The sequence below is a fragment of the Salvelinus namaycush genome, chromosome 17 (assembly GCF_016432855.1).
Source record: "Salvelinus namaycush isolate Seneca chromosome 17, SaNama_1.0, whole genome shotgun sequence".
Lineage (NCBI taxonomy): Eukaryota > Metazoa > Chordata > Actinopteri > Salmoniformes > Salmonidae > Salvelinus > Salvelinus namaycush.
Genome location: NC_052323.1, coordinates 4,013,026 through 4,029,314, shown reverse-complemented (window position 1 = coordinate 4,029,314; position 16,289 = coordinate 4,013,026). Strand labels below are relative to the sequence as shown.

The following is a 16,289-nucleotide window of genomic DNA, read 5'->3' as shown; positions in this document are numbered from 1 at the left end:
ACCATATTCAAACCATGTCAGCTGGGTTTAGGGCTGGCAGAATAGGAGGGTGATAGCACAGCAAACGTCTGACCTCCATTGTGTGTCTGTTTCTAAAGCCCTACTATCACTATATCCCCCCCTGACTCCAAAACCCATTGGATCTCTTCTGGATTGGATCACTATGCTTTACCCTGAATATTACGACTGCATGTCGTCTACATTTCAGCCTTTATAATTGTTGTCACAGTAAGTCGGGCACAATTTGATGTCGTCATGAGTCAGATTATGGTGAGTGCAGGCATTTTAGGTCAGTGAACTAGCTTGCCGACAAGCCCGCAACAGTATACTTTTACTGCACAGGCTACTGCATACCTCATCAGTGCATCTATGCATGTTTATTGTAATGCTTGATGACATATCATAGTGTTCGAGTAGTGAGTTATCCCCTAGATCTCTACATTTGGAAAACTGACAATGACACTTGCTGAACATGTCCTACATTTCAACTATAATTTGCGCTTTGGCTTATTATAAGCATGAATGAAATAAAACCTGATTATGCCTAATTATTGTATTTTTTTAAAAACGATGTTGCTTTGGGATATTTAACCAGACATAACAATTCCAATGTAGATGTAAGCTTTTCAAACAGCTGCGGTACCATGTGCTGTGAGTTTACGTTTTTGCGTTTACAAAACGTCTAACTCTTTTTGGGTTCAGTGGGAGGTCGGGGCAGACTGTATCACTTCTGAGTGGTCAGTTTGAGGTTGTCACTACCACTGTCAACGCTAGCTGCAGAATGTGTTACCTATGCCGTGAGGCTTTCCAGCTTTGAAGTGAAGTCTTTCTCTCACTCTTCTCTCACCCACCCGCCATCTTTGACTGACCAAAAAAACAACTATTGTTACACAAGGGGTTTACATCCTAAAATTAAACTCCAACTCAGTATTAAGTACAGAGCAGACCAGTACAATGTTATTAGCTCAAAATGAAGACAAGAGAATCTCAAACAAGGCCCTCCAATACCTGCCTGTCTCTGTGTGGATTGCCATAAGAGGCTATTGTCCATCACACAAAGTGGAACAGGAAATAAATTAGGAACTGTCACATAGTTGGGACAGATGGCCCTGTGTCTCATTCGCTTAACAACACTGTTAGTGAGGTAAAGGTCGCAGGCCAGTTTCTCTCCATTAGCGTGAGAGAGTCTCCTCGGGCTAATCCCATTAGCAAATCAGCTAGCAGCACGGCAGCTGACATGGGTGTACACATGCTAATTGGAATTAATTGTGTGAACATAATAGTAATCTCACCTTTGTTCATTGCTTGCTTCCTCTTCTCCACACAGCATGAGGTTCAATGAAGCACAGGGATAATAGTAACACTTGACTCAGATTTTCAGTCAAATCATGTCGACTGTAGGTAGCTAGTAGCAACCCGTGTGGCAGATAATGGCAGCGTTCATTTGGAGTGACAGGCGTAAACTGTTATGACAGTTAACGCCTGCCGCACCAATGTGTCGGAGGAAACAACGTACAACTGGCTACCGAAGTCAGCATGCATGCGGCCGGCCCGCCACAAGGAGTCGCTAGCGTACGATGGGACAAGGACATCCCGACCGGCTAAAACCCTCCCCTAATCCGGATGACGCTGGGCCAATTATGCGCCGTCTCATGGGTCTCCTGGTTGCGGCCGGCTGTGACACAGCCTGGGATCGAGTGTCTTAGACTGCTGCGCTACTCGGGCGGCACTTAAATTACCCATTACGTATTGATCAATACCCAGGTTAACCATCCAACCATTTCTTGAATTACCTGATGCACGGAAAAAGTCACGACCGAGCTGATGGAAACAGGAAATGCCGCTACAAATGAATAAATGCTGACAGACAATTTGTCCGTTCGACATGGTGGGATATTTTTGTGTCTGTAAAATTAATTATGCCAGATATGGCAGTGGAAACACCTTTATGCGCAAATATTTATATAATAACCGTTATATCGAAGTAAACTTGGAGTCACGCAAGGACTCAGGAAAGCACAAGGTGGTGAAAGTGCACTGTGATTGGCTTGATGTTCCTTTCCAATAAATATTGAGGGTCTTATTCTGGTGACATGATGATCATGGCTCGGCTGCCGTTTGACAAATAAAATAATCTCGCCCTTATCCACAATAATCTCATCATGTACAGTTGAAGTCAGAAGTTTACATACACCTTAGCCAAATACATTTAAACTCAGTTTTTCACAATTCCTGACATTTAGTCCTAGTAAGAATTCTCTGTCTTAGGTCAGTTAGGATCACCACTTTATTTTAAGAATGTGAAATGTCAGAAAAATAGTAGAGAGAATGATTTATTTCATTTTTATTTCTTTCATTTGTCATTATGATGTATTGTGTGTAGTTTGATGGGGGGGGGGGGCATTTAATCAATTTAGAATAAGGCTGTAGCGTAAAATAAATTGGAAAATGTCAACGTGTCGGAATTCTAACCGAATGCACTGTATATTGCAGCCTATTAGAGGATCTGGAGGCAATGGCTTGTTGGAGTCGTGGCCTTGGGTTAGCTTTCCTTTTGCCACCCATGGGCGAAAGTGTCATGCCAGTTCATGTGCTATGTTGTACTCTGTCAATGAAGTTTAAGCTTGTACACTGCCAGTACTGCAGTCTTAATGAGACTGACATAAGTGCATGTGATACTAAAGAGCTCCATTGTTAAGACAGTCACCATTTCATTACAATATGATTTGCCAAATGTATTTTATTAGCCATACATTTTATGTAAACATATACTGCATTTCTTACAAATACAATCAAATGTAATATATTTCACAAAACATTTCCAAATGCATTTTAACATTTATTTTCAAAATATATTGATAAATACATGTGAAAATATTGTTTAATTTATTTCAGAATGTATTTTGAAATACATTAAATACTTCTCCCAATGCATTTAACATATATTGTGAGTTTCATGTTACATACATTTCTATATACATTCTGTAATATATGTTGGAATGTATTTAAAATGTTTTTGAAATACCTTATTTGGCCAATTTCTTTTTATATTTCACGTGTATCCTAAAAAAAAGAGTATATAAAAAATATATATTTTAAGATTCATTTTTTTCTCCATAAGATTACTACTTTTAAGCTGCTGCTGCTTGCTATGCAGGCCAGCCCCTCTACCCTGATATGTACTGTAGGTAGCTAGCTAATGTGATTACACAGAAGGTATCTGTAACAGGCTGACCAAACCGGCTCTGTCTATCCCACCAGACACATTCTTGACACGCAGGTTAAAATACCAAAATCAACCGTGAACCAACTATATTAATAACATTCCTATCTAATTTGTCCAGGGAGGTAAACATTGGGTTGTTTTACCTGAAATGCATATGGTCCTTTTTTTAGCTGGATCTTTTTTGAATTTTTACCCATTTTGAGTCATACAAAATTGTGTGTTCCCTACTCCGACAATTAATCTACAGATAAAAAGGGGAAACCTAGTTAGTTCTTTGTTAATTTTCTTAATCTCTCCTCGTTCATCTTTCTTTTTCTGTGGATTTGATATGGCGGTTGGCAACCAACTTTAAGGTGCAACTGGAGTGAACTGGAGTGGACTGAACTGGAGTGAAATGTGGACCTCGTTCATCTTGCAGTCACCCACGAGGGTATATGTTCGTAAAAACCAATCAGTAGATGGGAGAGGCGAGACTTGCATCGCATCAAGCTCTAAAATGGAAAAACGTCTGTAATTTTCTTTTGCAAAACTCGCAACGCGGCCGGTTTGGTCAGCGTGTAAGTCATCTTCTGATGAGCAAACCCACTGACCTGGTTAATGGATTTCCCCCTTTATCAGAATGTGAGGGGATATTGACAGTGGTCGATTCAATGTCAAATTGAACTGTCAGAAAAGTGAAACCAGAGGTCTTTCTTAGATTCACTTTTCAACCCTGGGGGGAAACCAATGGGGGAAACGTGAGCAATGTGTCAAAATATTTTTTACTAATGACTATTTTCTGGAAAGGACAGGGATGTACGCGCCAATCATATGCGAACACGTCCTAATTTCAACACAATTTAATGTCAAGACAAAGACAATGAAGTAGGTTTTCCATGGAACACGTGTTAGTTTGCCACTCAGATCTTCATAAAAGCAAGAATAATTGGGTGAAAGAGAAGCCCGAAGCGACCTCCTCTCTTAAAACACAGCCCATCCTTTGAATAATAGATGGCCCATCTTTGCTAAAAAAGTGCCTGTCAACGATTCCCTCCCTTCCTTAGCGTGTCTTTATTAGCATTTTTGTCCATTTCTGCCTGTGATAAAAACCCTGCATTGCAGCAAAGGAAAGCCCCTTGTCTTTCTTTTTCCATCTCATTCCAGGGCGCTTTAGGCCTCTGAGAAGCATTGCTCTACGCTGTCATCATTTGTGAGAAATGAACAACCCTGCCGCAGGTCAAATAGCTGTGGGAAGAGTACCCCACTCCATGCTCTATCAAGCTCATGCCCCCAATATGCCACATAGAGAGGGCATCGAGTGGGTTGGAGGAGAGGCAATCTTGGAGAATGTTGTCGCAGTATTTTTGTCCTCAGCAGTGTGTCTCAGTAATATGACGTCCGCGGAAAGTGTGGTGCTTGACCCTTTCACTTCACGAAAGCGTGGTGCTTGACCCTTTCACTTCACGAAAGCGTGGTGCTTGACCCTTTCACCCCATGACTTTGCTTCTGCCTCATGTCAGTTTGACTCCTAACAAAATAACATCAGTGGCTATGTTGTCCTCACATTGAACCGAAGGGTTCTTTTGGATTTTTTTGCTTCGTAATCTGAACAGCTTTCGTGTGTTTTTTATATATTTTTTTTATAGCTTTGTTAGGTGTTTAGATTTGACCTGCACAATACATTTTTACTTCAACATGTCCATAGTAAAAGTGGATGTCTACAGTTCTACAGTTACTATAAGGTTTCATCCACCGCTAGTGAAGATGCAATAGCTTTTTGTTTTCTAGATCAGTGGATAGCTTTGCTGAACACACATAATTAAATAGAACGTTATTATTTTGTATCTCTTTGGCTGAACCCCTATGGATATGATATATCATTTACTACTGTACAATTTAGAGGGTGAAGGTGGTCCTCAGGCGGTTGTGTTGTAAACGTTTCTGTACTGTACTTATGGGGGGAACATGATTTTGCGTAACCAACTATGCCAGTGCTGAGCTGTGACAATAGGGCTTCACGCTGTGTCTGTTTCCTCCATGTTGTTTCAGATCTCGTCATCAAAGTCGCCAAGGATAAATTTGGAGCCATTCAGTCGGAGTATCAGAAGGTAAGTGTGTGTTTGTGTACACACACTCTGTTTTATGTTCGCCTGTGGTTGTTTATACGTTTTTATGATTTCACATTAGTCTCACAGTTTTTCTTATAATACGGAAAGGACGCATATTTCAGATGTTGCGAAATTGGCACCGCCCTTTCTGTTCTAAAGCAATGTGTTAATTGCTTGTGGAAGCCAAGGTAGGGCCGTCCTTTGTGTTAGTACACTGGAAAAACAGTAATTGCCTCTGGCACTGTGTATGAAAACAAACAGAGGGAGAAATCAGTTGTGCTTTTGTCCAATAAATAGCTTTAATTAACAACTTGTTTTCTTTGAAGATCTAGGTTTCTCCTGAATCTTCAGAAGAAAAGTGTTAGAAAGTTTCCAGACAGAACTTTAATGATTTATTTATTAATCAGGATTAAACTGTTTTGAAGCCCCCACAGTCAATGGCGTGCCAAAACGTTGAAACGACTTCAAAGATGGAGTGTACAATATATTGAAGTCTATCGGTGCTCTTTGTCTGTGTGCAAATGTCTGGATATGCATGTCAATTTTAAGTTTGATTTTCTGCTTCATTATTTGGTTTTTATGGCTTTGCCCTTTCTTTGACTCTGTGTTGGCTTTGTCTTCTGCATGCCTTCTTCATCTGACTTGGCAACCCTCAGCCAGAGAACATTGTTCTGACGCTCCAGGTAAAGTCTGCACACTACCTAGCTTCGCCATGTCCTTCCCCACCTACCCCTCACCCATCTAGTATCCCTTTAGCTCTCCCATTTGCCCAGCGGGCAAAACTGGTTGCAATGACGTCAGACTTTGCAACGGATAACGTCAGGTTGTACACTTGTGGCAAAATGACATTTTGTTCACACGTCTTTTTAGCATACTAGACTAATACCTCTAACTGATTGTGATGTGGTTATCTGGCATCTCTTCAACCAGAAAAACAGATTTCAATTCGAAAATGAAGTCATTACTTGGCACTTCCCATGACAAATTTTGCCAGCTGGGCTGGGGGTCTTGGAAACTACCTTTGGTTATGTTCATCATTGGAAATCCATTCAAAGTTATATGACAGTCACTGTATACCCAATGGGTTTATACTACACCATGTTAAGTGCCTTCATTAATATGATCATGCCAGTCGTACAATAACAGGCACAATTCATATCTGTGTACGAGCAATTTAAAGAGTCAGATTTGTTTCGGACCAGGGATTTCGATGGCAACCATTCAGTCAGGCCGTGTAGTTTCCTGAATCCTCCGCAGTGTGTTTTTCCCTCGTCTCTCCCAGACAGCCAGTCAAACCATTGCCATGCCGAGCCTCACTTGAGCCCTAGATGTGCTGATGTGGCCAGAACTCCAGTTAATTCCTAAGACACTGACCCCCCTCCACCCCATATTCAGTACAGTCCTAGTCCATAAAGACCCTCATATATCACATTCCCATGCGGTAGGCGAACCTGCTGGAGACTGGAGAGGTTAGGTGACGCTTATCATCATATCTCTTACCATTATGTCAAGGGCAGTCTTTAGAGCGCCGTTTTAACCATGTAAAGGGTTGTTGTTAAGGATCGGACAGAGATGACAGTTTACTGCTACCATTACCATCCTGTGATACACTCTCTCGCAATCGGACAGTTATTCTGGAGAGAACATTTGTCTAAGTCACTTTTTCTCTCCTTGTTATGCACTGAGAGAATGGCTGTGTGTGGGTTTTCATCCCTAATTGGACAAATGCCAGTAGCAAGCGAGTAGCGGACGGCCCACCTGGGATCTTAACCTTGAAAATGAATCAGATCACATAGCGTTGAGTTACACAAAGTGCCCTTGCCAGTTGCCACCCAGTTCAAACAGCCGTGGGAAGCATTTGACAGAAAAATCCATCTAAATGCGACTGTAGTGGACGTGCAGAACCCTCAACAAAGACAAACAAAACCGTCCATGGGCAAATGATGAGGCCAAACCGTCAGAGCTGGTCAGACGTGGCTGCTTCGTTCATTATAGTAAAAGTCACACATTCCCTCCAGCTCTGAGATTTACCACGTCTGATAATGTGGAGAAAAAGAAGCCAGGGCGAAGGGGGCTTTAGGTAAGACAGGATTTTTCTTTATCCATAGCCTCCAGGAACTACCTGACTGATACCCAGTGAGGCTTACTCAGCCAAATAGTGGCTTTGGAAGTTGGATTAACTGAGCAGCTGGAGATTTAGAAACTGTCCCCAAAGATTTCGAAATTAGCAGAAGAGGAAAGGAGAAGAGGTGGAAAAAGTTCCGAATAGATTTGAGCCCAAGCGCTAAATGGCAAAGCAGCAAGCAACTGCCACTAAAAATACAACTTCTCATTTAGAAAACAGCCAATGTGGCATTTGATATGAGTCAGAAAAACATTTATTCTACTGTCAAAATTGACTACAAAATGTAATTAGGATCATTTTGGAATTTTGTGAAACTTGTGAAACTTGTGGCCGTGACTGCATCACAGTGTAAATGAAGGTTGGGTTTGTTTCAACCCTGCCCACATGCCCACATCTGGCAGCACACAAGTCATTATCAATTCAGGCTGCAGCTACACGCGACCCAATCGTAATGCTCGTGGTCAATTTGGGTTGACTTTGGATATCCCTATGGGGCTAGTTAGGGACCATCGGTAAATTACACAATGTACATGGGACAATATGTTCACCCAGGGGTACCCCAACTTTTTTGGATCAGCGACCCATTTAGATTAAAAAAATAATAATTGCGATCCACCATGTAAAAAAAAAAGGGATGTAATCAAAGCCGAATGTTTACTTTTTTAATTGGGGCTATGACAGTCTATTACAAATCAGTCTGACAGTACTTTTGACAGAATTTCAATCTGAAGGAAGTATGGTTTGAAGTGACTGAAATGCATCAAAGTTATTGGGAATTTCAGAAGATCATCAGGCAATAATTTGTTATTATATTCTGTGTAGAAAAGAACATCATAATTGACGATGTTCTTTTCCCACCAGTCTGATTTTAGTGCCTGGTCTTGTTCACTCTGGTCTAATGAGTCCTGTGCGGCTTGAGGGAAACAGAAGACACATACGTGTTGCTGAGATTGCTATCTTTCAGTGACGGGGTCGTAATATTTTTTTGGGGCTTAAACCGTTCAAAGAATAGAGCCACATTTGTAGGAAGAAAACAGAAACCAATCTGTTCATTATAACCGCATCTAGTGGCTAATGGAGGTTACTGACGCAACACCGGTTCTATCAAACAAGTGCAATTGCTTATTTTTTTCTCGCAACTCCATTTTCAAGTCAGGTGTAAACCACGTGGCGAATTTGCCTATATGGGTAGGGTTCAATTGAAATGTTTATTACAGAAGAAAGAATGACACAAGTGTTAATTTTCACAAAGTCTGCTGCATCAGTTTGTATGATGGCAATTTGCATATACTCCAGAATGTTATGAAGAGTGATCAGATGAATTGCAATTAATTGCAATGTCCCTCTTTGCCATGCAAATGAACTGAATCCCAAAATACCCATTTCCACTACATTTCAGCCCTGTCACAAAAGGACCAGCTGACATCATGTCAGTGATTCTCTCGTTAACACAGGTGTGAGTGTTGACGAGGACAAAGCTGGAGATCACTCTGTCATGCTGATTGAGTTCGAATAACAGACTGGAAGCTTCAAAAGGAGGGTGGTGCTTGGAATCATTGTTCTTCCTCTGTCATCCATGGTTACCTGCAAGGAAACACATGCCGTCATCATTGCTTTGCACAAAAAGGGCTTCACAGGCAAGGATAAGATTGCACCTAAATCAACCATTTATCGGATCATCAAGAACTTCAAGGAGAGCGGTTCAATTGTTGTGAAGAATGCTTAAGGGCGCCCAAGAAAGTCCAGCAAGCGCCAGGACCATCTCCTAAAGTTGATTCAGCTGCGGGATCGGGGCACCACCAGTACAGAGCTTGCTCAGGAATGGCAGCAGGCAGGTGTGAGTGCATCTGCACGCACAGTGAGGCAAAGACTTTTGGAGGATGGCCTGGTGTCAAGAAGGGCAGCAAAGAAGCCACTTCTCTCTAGGAAAAACATCAGTGACAGACTGATATTCTGCAAAAGGTACAGGGATTGGACTGCTGAGGACTGGGGTAAAGTCATTTTCTCTGATTGTTTGGGGCATCCGGAAAAAAGCTTGTCCGGAGAAGACAAAGTGAGCGCTACCATCAGTCCTGTGTCATGCCAACAGTAAAGAATCCTGAGACCATTCATGTGTGGGGTTGCTTCTCAGCCAAGGGAGTGGGCTCACTCACAATTTTGCCTAAGAAACACAGCCATGAATAAAGAATGGTACCAACACATCCTCCGAGAGCAACTTCTTCCAACCATCTAGGAACCGTTTGGTGACGAACAATGCCTTTTCCAGCATGATGGAGCACCAAAAGTGATAACTAAGTGGCTCGGGGAACAAAACATCAATATTTTGGGTCCATGTCCAGGAAACTCCCCAGACCTTAATCCCATTGAGAACAAATTCTGACAAACTCCAAGCATTGATTATGCAAGAATGGGCTGCCATCAGTCAGGATGTGGCCCAGAAGTTAATTGACAGCATTGCATAGGTCTTGAAAAAGAAGGGTCAACACTGAAAATATTGACTCTTTGCATCAACGTCATGTAATTGTCAATAAAAGCCTTTGACACTTATGAAATGCTTGTAATTATACTTCAGTATTCCATAGTAACATCTGACAAAAATATCTAAAGACACTGAAGCAGCAAACGTTGTGGAAATTATTATTTGTGTCATTCTCAAAACCTCTGGCCACGACTGTACACAACAGTTCACCTGACACAAGACTGAGTCCAAACATTACACTGTTTATTTTACGTGCATTTTACACGTAAAATGTGTACTTTTCACCGCATTTGTTGATAACAACATCTAAAAATAGATTTTACATTCTGTAACATGATAAGATTTTTCATGTCAAATGTGGGGTAGATGCAAGATAAGACAAAACAATTACAAGGGTTTGAGTGTGAGGACTAACTGGTGTCTCCAAGTGGCCATACACCTCTCCAAAGCTTGCACAGTTCGTAAGCAATTTCAATGCACTTTTATGACTCAAAGAAGTGTCTCCAACTATGAGGTACTTTTTTTGAGCTCTCCTAGCTGTGCCGTTGATGAACTAGAGCAAAGACACCTATAGTTGTTTACTTTGGAACACAACTCTGCATCCCCGCCATCACACAATTACTGTTGTTGTTTTCGCAATCCAAAAACTGTCCGTTATCAATCCCAATCTGGTTCAGGTGGGCATGATTTGAAAGCTTGTTCTATTGCCAACATGACTAGCTAAGTTATAAAATATGATCTTACAGTGTTAGGCTTTTACAAGGCAATTCAGAGAAACGGATGTTGATTTTGGTGGGCATAGAATGGAGACATGAGTGCATTCAGGTGTGTGTGCCATGGCACATTTTCTTCACAATAAACAAACATAGGCTCATTCTGTTCAGAACAAGCCAGGGTATGACGCCATGTCATCTTGTAACTGTACATCAAACATAGTGATCATAAACGTTGACACTGTATATGACATGACTTTTATGATTTGGTAATATGACGTGTTTGGCATACTTGTATGACATCAATGCGGTATTTATTATAATCCTTATTATAATCTCATCTTTCAAAGTACAGTACATTGAGTCATCTTCATTAACAGCACTTCCCTCACTCAGACAACAAAACATTTGCTTAAATTGCACAGATTATCGGTAGAGATGGGGGGGGGGGGACTTCTTGTTGCGCGCAGTGCTCAAGTTCTGAACGTCTGTCAGTCAAAACCCATACAGCACTGAGAAGCGCACAGCCAGAGCTCTAATGTCATGTTTAGCAGGTTACTGTACAGCCACTATGTTCCAATTTAGATGCCTATTAGTGTCTAAATTTGCCATTTTCAACCCGTATACGGGAACAAATATTGAAAGCATTTAATGAGAAAAGTTGTGCTACATGAAAATATTGTCTAATTTACATTGTGTCTAACAAGCCCCGGAGATTGGCTATCCAAAGTCAAACCAACTTTGCCACAGTCGCCTAGCTGAAGCTAATTGGTAAAATAATCTGGCTAACACTTCCCACCTGCGAACACACACAAGAGACACGCACATCAAACCACACCCCAAAACCAACTCGCGTTTGATGTCAGTGTTGGCCACTAGCATTTCTTAATAAACCAAATCAGGAAGTGCAGTTGCCCTTTAAAAAGATTAAGATTAGAGTGAATCAGTAGGGAAAGCCATGAGAAGAGGCCAAGTCATTCAAACGTTTTGATAGCGGCCCCTTTGATCCTTTCATAACGAAGCAACCCATTGAACATCATTGTGACAAGTTACATACGGTGCAGGAACTACAGATCCCTATCCAATTTTCAAAGCCCTAGCTTACTTCAGTTGACATAGGAGGAGATCAGTGGGACGGCAGCCTTACATAACAAGGGGAGATGGGAGACAGTGTTTCACGATAACCAACGGGATCATTTGAGTGCTCTCAAGTTCGGCCCATGTGCTCAAGCCTATATGTGACTCACCACCTGGATTCGGTCTCAGGTAGCAAAATGTGAAATTATGTTTTTTACATTGGATTAAAGTAGAGTCTCAGAGCTACAAAATGGTATATCATACACTGCATTTGAGGAACAATGGGGAAGTAATTCTGCTATGAAAGTTGATCAAATTGTAACCTCACTTTTGAGGAAATCACCTTTGAATGTTTTGGTATTTAGTGAAGAGCTCTTCTTTGTTACACCCATTCAGCACCGTTCACACCCTCTTAAGCTTTAGCCCCACCCATCTCGTTTCGCTCTCGGAGGGCACACTTGACGCTCTGGCCGATGATTTGTTTACCTCCCGATTACATGAAAACAGCCTAACCAGCTCAGCTGGTAACAATTTCATTATGCATTTTTGCAGATGTTTACTGACACCAGCCATATTCAACGGGTGTTGTACACACGTCACGTCACGTTAGCTAACGAGCCAGCCAGCTAACGTTAGCTAGTTAAACAACAATGAACAAAGTGCCAACAATGCCTAACATTAGGCTCTAACTAGAAAAGCAAACAGCTCTGGGAAAGGAATAATAACGTCTGCTAGGGAGCCAGTCAGCTAACGTTAGCTAGCTAGCTAACAGTACAGTACACTTCATTGCTACCCATCCCGGATCCAGGTTTTCTGTCATTAAAAACCCTGACTAGCATAGCCTAGCCTAGCGCCAGAGGGTAATCATAAAATATAATTTCATGAAATCACAAGTGGAGTATTGCAAAACACAGCTTAGCCTTTCCTTAATCCATCTGTCGTCTCAGATTTTGAAATGATGCTTTACAGCGAAAGCAATACATGCATTTGTGTAAATGTATCGATCGCTCGACAAAACAATAAGAACAGCTAGCGTCAGGTAACTCGGTAACAACATCCAGCAAAGCAATCAAATGGATCGTTTACCTTAGTTGATTTTCGGTTGGTTTCACTCACGAGACTCCCAGTTAGATAGCAAATGTTCCTTTTGTTCCATAAAGATATGTTTCACATCCAAATAACTCCGTTTGTTTGTTGCGTCATGACCCAGGAATTCACAGGAAAAAGTGTTCGCGACAACGGCGAAAAAAATTCCAAATGATATCCATAATGTCCACATAAACATGCCAACCGTTGTTTCTGATCCAACTTCATTGTGTTTTTCATAAATCTATTCGATAATAAATCGACCGGCACAGTTGGCTTCTCACTAGAGCGAGAGAAACAATGGCTACCTTTTCAGATTTACGCATGATTCACCCGGAGAGCCCCCACCTGTCCACTTGCTCAATTTGCTCTTACAAGCTCATCCTTCAAAATAAAGGCCTGAAACTACGTCTAAAAGCTGTTGACACCTTAGGGAAGACATAGAAAAAGAGGTCTTATTGATGAGACTTCACATATGCAATAGGAAGGCTTTCGAACACAGAGCTCTCAAAATTAGTGCCACTTCCTGCTTGAAATTTTCTCAGGTTTTCACCTGCAATAAAAGTTCTGTTTAACTCACAGACAAAATTCTTACAGTTTTGGAAACTTCAGAGTGTTTTCTATCCTAATCTGACTATTATATGCATATTCTAGTTTCGGGGGATGAGAAATAGGCAGTTTAAAATGGGTACGCATATTTTGCCATATGTTTCAATTGCGCCCCCTATCAAGAAGAAGTTTTAAGACATATAGCTAGCTGGCTAGGTAAACAATGAACCTGGCTAGGTAAACAGCGTTTAAGATCCCACACATCACGTAACGTTAGCTAATGAGCCAGCCAGCTAACGTTAGCTAGTTAAACAACAATGAACAAAGTGCCAACAATACCACAGTGCTGGGAGCTAACCAACCAGGTCCAATTAGGCTCTAACTAGAAAAGCAAACTGGGAAACAAATAATAACGTCAGCTAGGGAGCCAGCCAGCTAACGTTAGCTAGCTAGCTAACAGTTCACTTTAGCTTGAAATGAAACCACTTTCTGTCAAAATTAGACACGTGAAATATCTGAAAATGTAGCTAGCTAACGCTAGACTATCTTACCTGTATACATCATCATGCATGATGGACGCGTCTCCCTGTCAGGAATGCCATACCACAGTTGCCCTTAGTTTGAAGATGTAATCCTGAGACAGGTGTTTTCTCCATCTCTTTAGCTATCATACTCTAATTCCACTGATTTCAAAACTTGATCCTCCACATAGTGGAGAGCAACACTTAAACAGCTCCACTACACAATACAATTTTTAAAAAGCCGCGCTCGACAGGATTACCAACACGGATTGACGAGCACAAATAGACAGAAGCCTTCAATATGGCAGACCAATCCGAACTCCAGCCCACTCATTATCTCAGCCAATCATGGCTAGTAGGAAGGTTGCCACACTTTTTCTCTGGCTTAACCAACAAGGCTCGTAACTTAACAGTTTTCTTCGTATTTACAGATGGCATACAGGTTTGTTATTAAGGCACATGAAAGTTCACATGTTCTAGAAGGCATTTCTGCCAAACAAACCGCATTTTGATAAAAAATATTTTTTAGGTTCAAACGGCTCTCCTGTGAAATCGTGACTTGCGACATACGCCTAGTTTCATGAATCAGGTCACATATGGTCATTATCCCTACCCCATCTCACCTAGCTAACCCACCCCTAGCTAACCGAAGAAGCATTGCTACTTCTGAAGTAGCATTAGTAGCACTAATTCTTACTTTCCCCTTCACTAGAATTTGTCCCAAATTCCTTAGACAAATTGTACCTATTGAACTAAAGATTTCTGTCTCCTTTTTATTTTGGATTAAATGCGTGTCCTTTGTGTTGATCTGCCCTCATTTAAAGCTGTTTTGATGCTAAATGTAATTCAATTTATGTTTCCATTGATTTGACATTGTTTATGGCATTATTCCTGCTATCATTTGCATGTTTGCTGCATAGAATGTAATAGTATCCAAATCACACTGACGCAGAAATTACGTCAAATGGCATCACTGTGCTGTGTCCACTGGCTTGACACGTCACACATTTGGCATTGATTTTGAGGATAACATCTCCACAGCCGTCGCTGTTGTCCAGCTTTGTGGCCAAATTGCAAAAACTGTCAAACAAGGCTACGGAGTTCTATGTACTGTGTTAATTAATATAGATTTAAAAAACGTTCATCTTAGCAGTCATGTAAAGTGTTGTCAATGCCACCTGTGGCCTCTCATCATCATTCTAGACTCATCTACTCCTCCCTCTCTACTTCTACCCCTCTCCTCACTCCCTCTCTCTCCTTCCCCCTCTCCCCTCATCCCCCTCTCTCCCCCTCCACTCCTCCTTTTCTCTCCAGGCCATCTACTACGAGACAGGTTTCGTGGTGTGCGCCGTGCTCGGCCTGCTCTTCGTGGTCCTGCTGCCCCTGGTCGGCCTCTTCTTCTGCCTGTGCCGCTGCTGCGACAACTGTGGCGGCGAGATGCACCAGCGCCAGCGGAAGAACGCAGACTGCCAACGGGGCCTGCTCACCACACTGCTCTTCGCCACCTCGCTCGTCATCACGTGAGTCCACATGCGTTGATATCTACTCAAAGCGTTTCCCCTGCCTTTGTATAGGCGAGGAGGGTTCACTTAGTTCTATTCCCCTTCTGCTGAAAAGTATTTGACTTCAATGGGTTTAAATTGAAAATGTTATTTAAACAGGCCCTGGGTGTTGTTTTAGGGGGTATTTTGTGCCTCGTCTGGATTATAATCTAGGGAAAACACTGGGTAACTTTGAAGGCTGCTCTAGAAGGTTTGAAGCCACCTGGTCTACCTCAGTGCTGTAAATGTAACACTATAATACCACACATTAATCATGGCTTATATTAATAATGGCTTACATCAAGAGACCGCCTGGAAATCTTCCTCAAAAGGCCCACTACTGCATTTATAAGCAAGGTAGAGTTTGACATTTTACATGGAGATATACTACACATTTTTACTCGTTCTCACTCAGTCTCATTCTCAACAGTCTTTTGACGTAATTAGTGCTGTTCCTGCTTCAGTGCTCTCCCTCACAAGCTTTTGCGAACACAGTACATCACCTAGTGGCTTGCATCACCTTAAAAACCTCAGAACATGAGATATCCAGTGGTGATTGTGAGAAACAAACGGCCAAATGTACTTGCAGCACATTATTGCCTAGGCAGTAGAAATAGCCAAATATGGAAACAATACAGACAGTATCTGTGGCTTGCCTCTGGCTCTACGGTGGAGGAGAGAGGATTCACCAGGCTTCTTTTCTCTGTTTGATGTTCTTGACTTTACGACTTTATTGGAGAGAGAGAGCGCGGGCATTATTAGAAATTCCAGAGTGGAATCCTAGCTGCCCAGAGACAAGTGTCTGAGAGAGAAAAACCACCTAGAGCCCGTATTAAATCTCCCCGGGCCACCAGACAAAGACTCCTCGCCGATTCTAATGAAGCA

General features: G+C 41.8%; 1 protein-coding gene across 1 annotated transcript in view; it reads left to right on the top strand.

Annotated features, from left to right (window-relative positions):
* Window positions 1-16,289, top strand: part of LOC120061868 (prominin-1-A-like) — a 113,543-nt gene that overhangs the window by 30,613 nt on the left and 66,641 nt on the right. Inside the window, exons 2-4 of the mRNA XM_039011648.1 lie at window positions 5,255-5,313; window positions 5,970-5,996; window positions 15,178-15,383. Of these exons, the coding sequence (XP_038867576.1) occupies window positions 5,255-5,313; window positions 5,970-5,996; window positions 15,178-15,383 (292 nt within the window). The remainder of the gene's footprint in view (window positions 1-5,254; window positions 5,314-5,969; window positions 5,997-15,177; window positions 15,384-16,289) is intronic.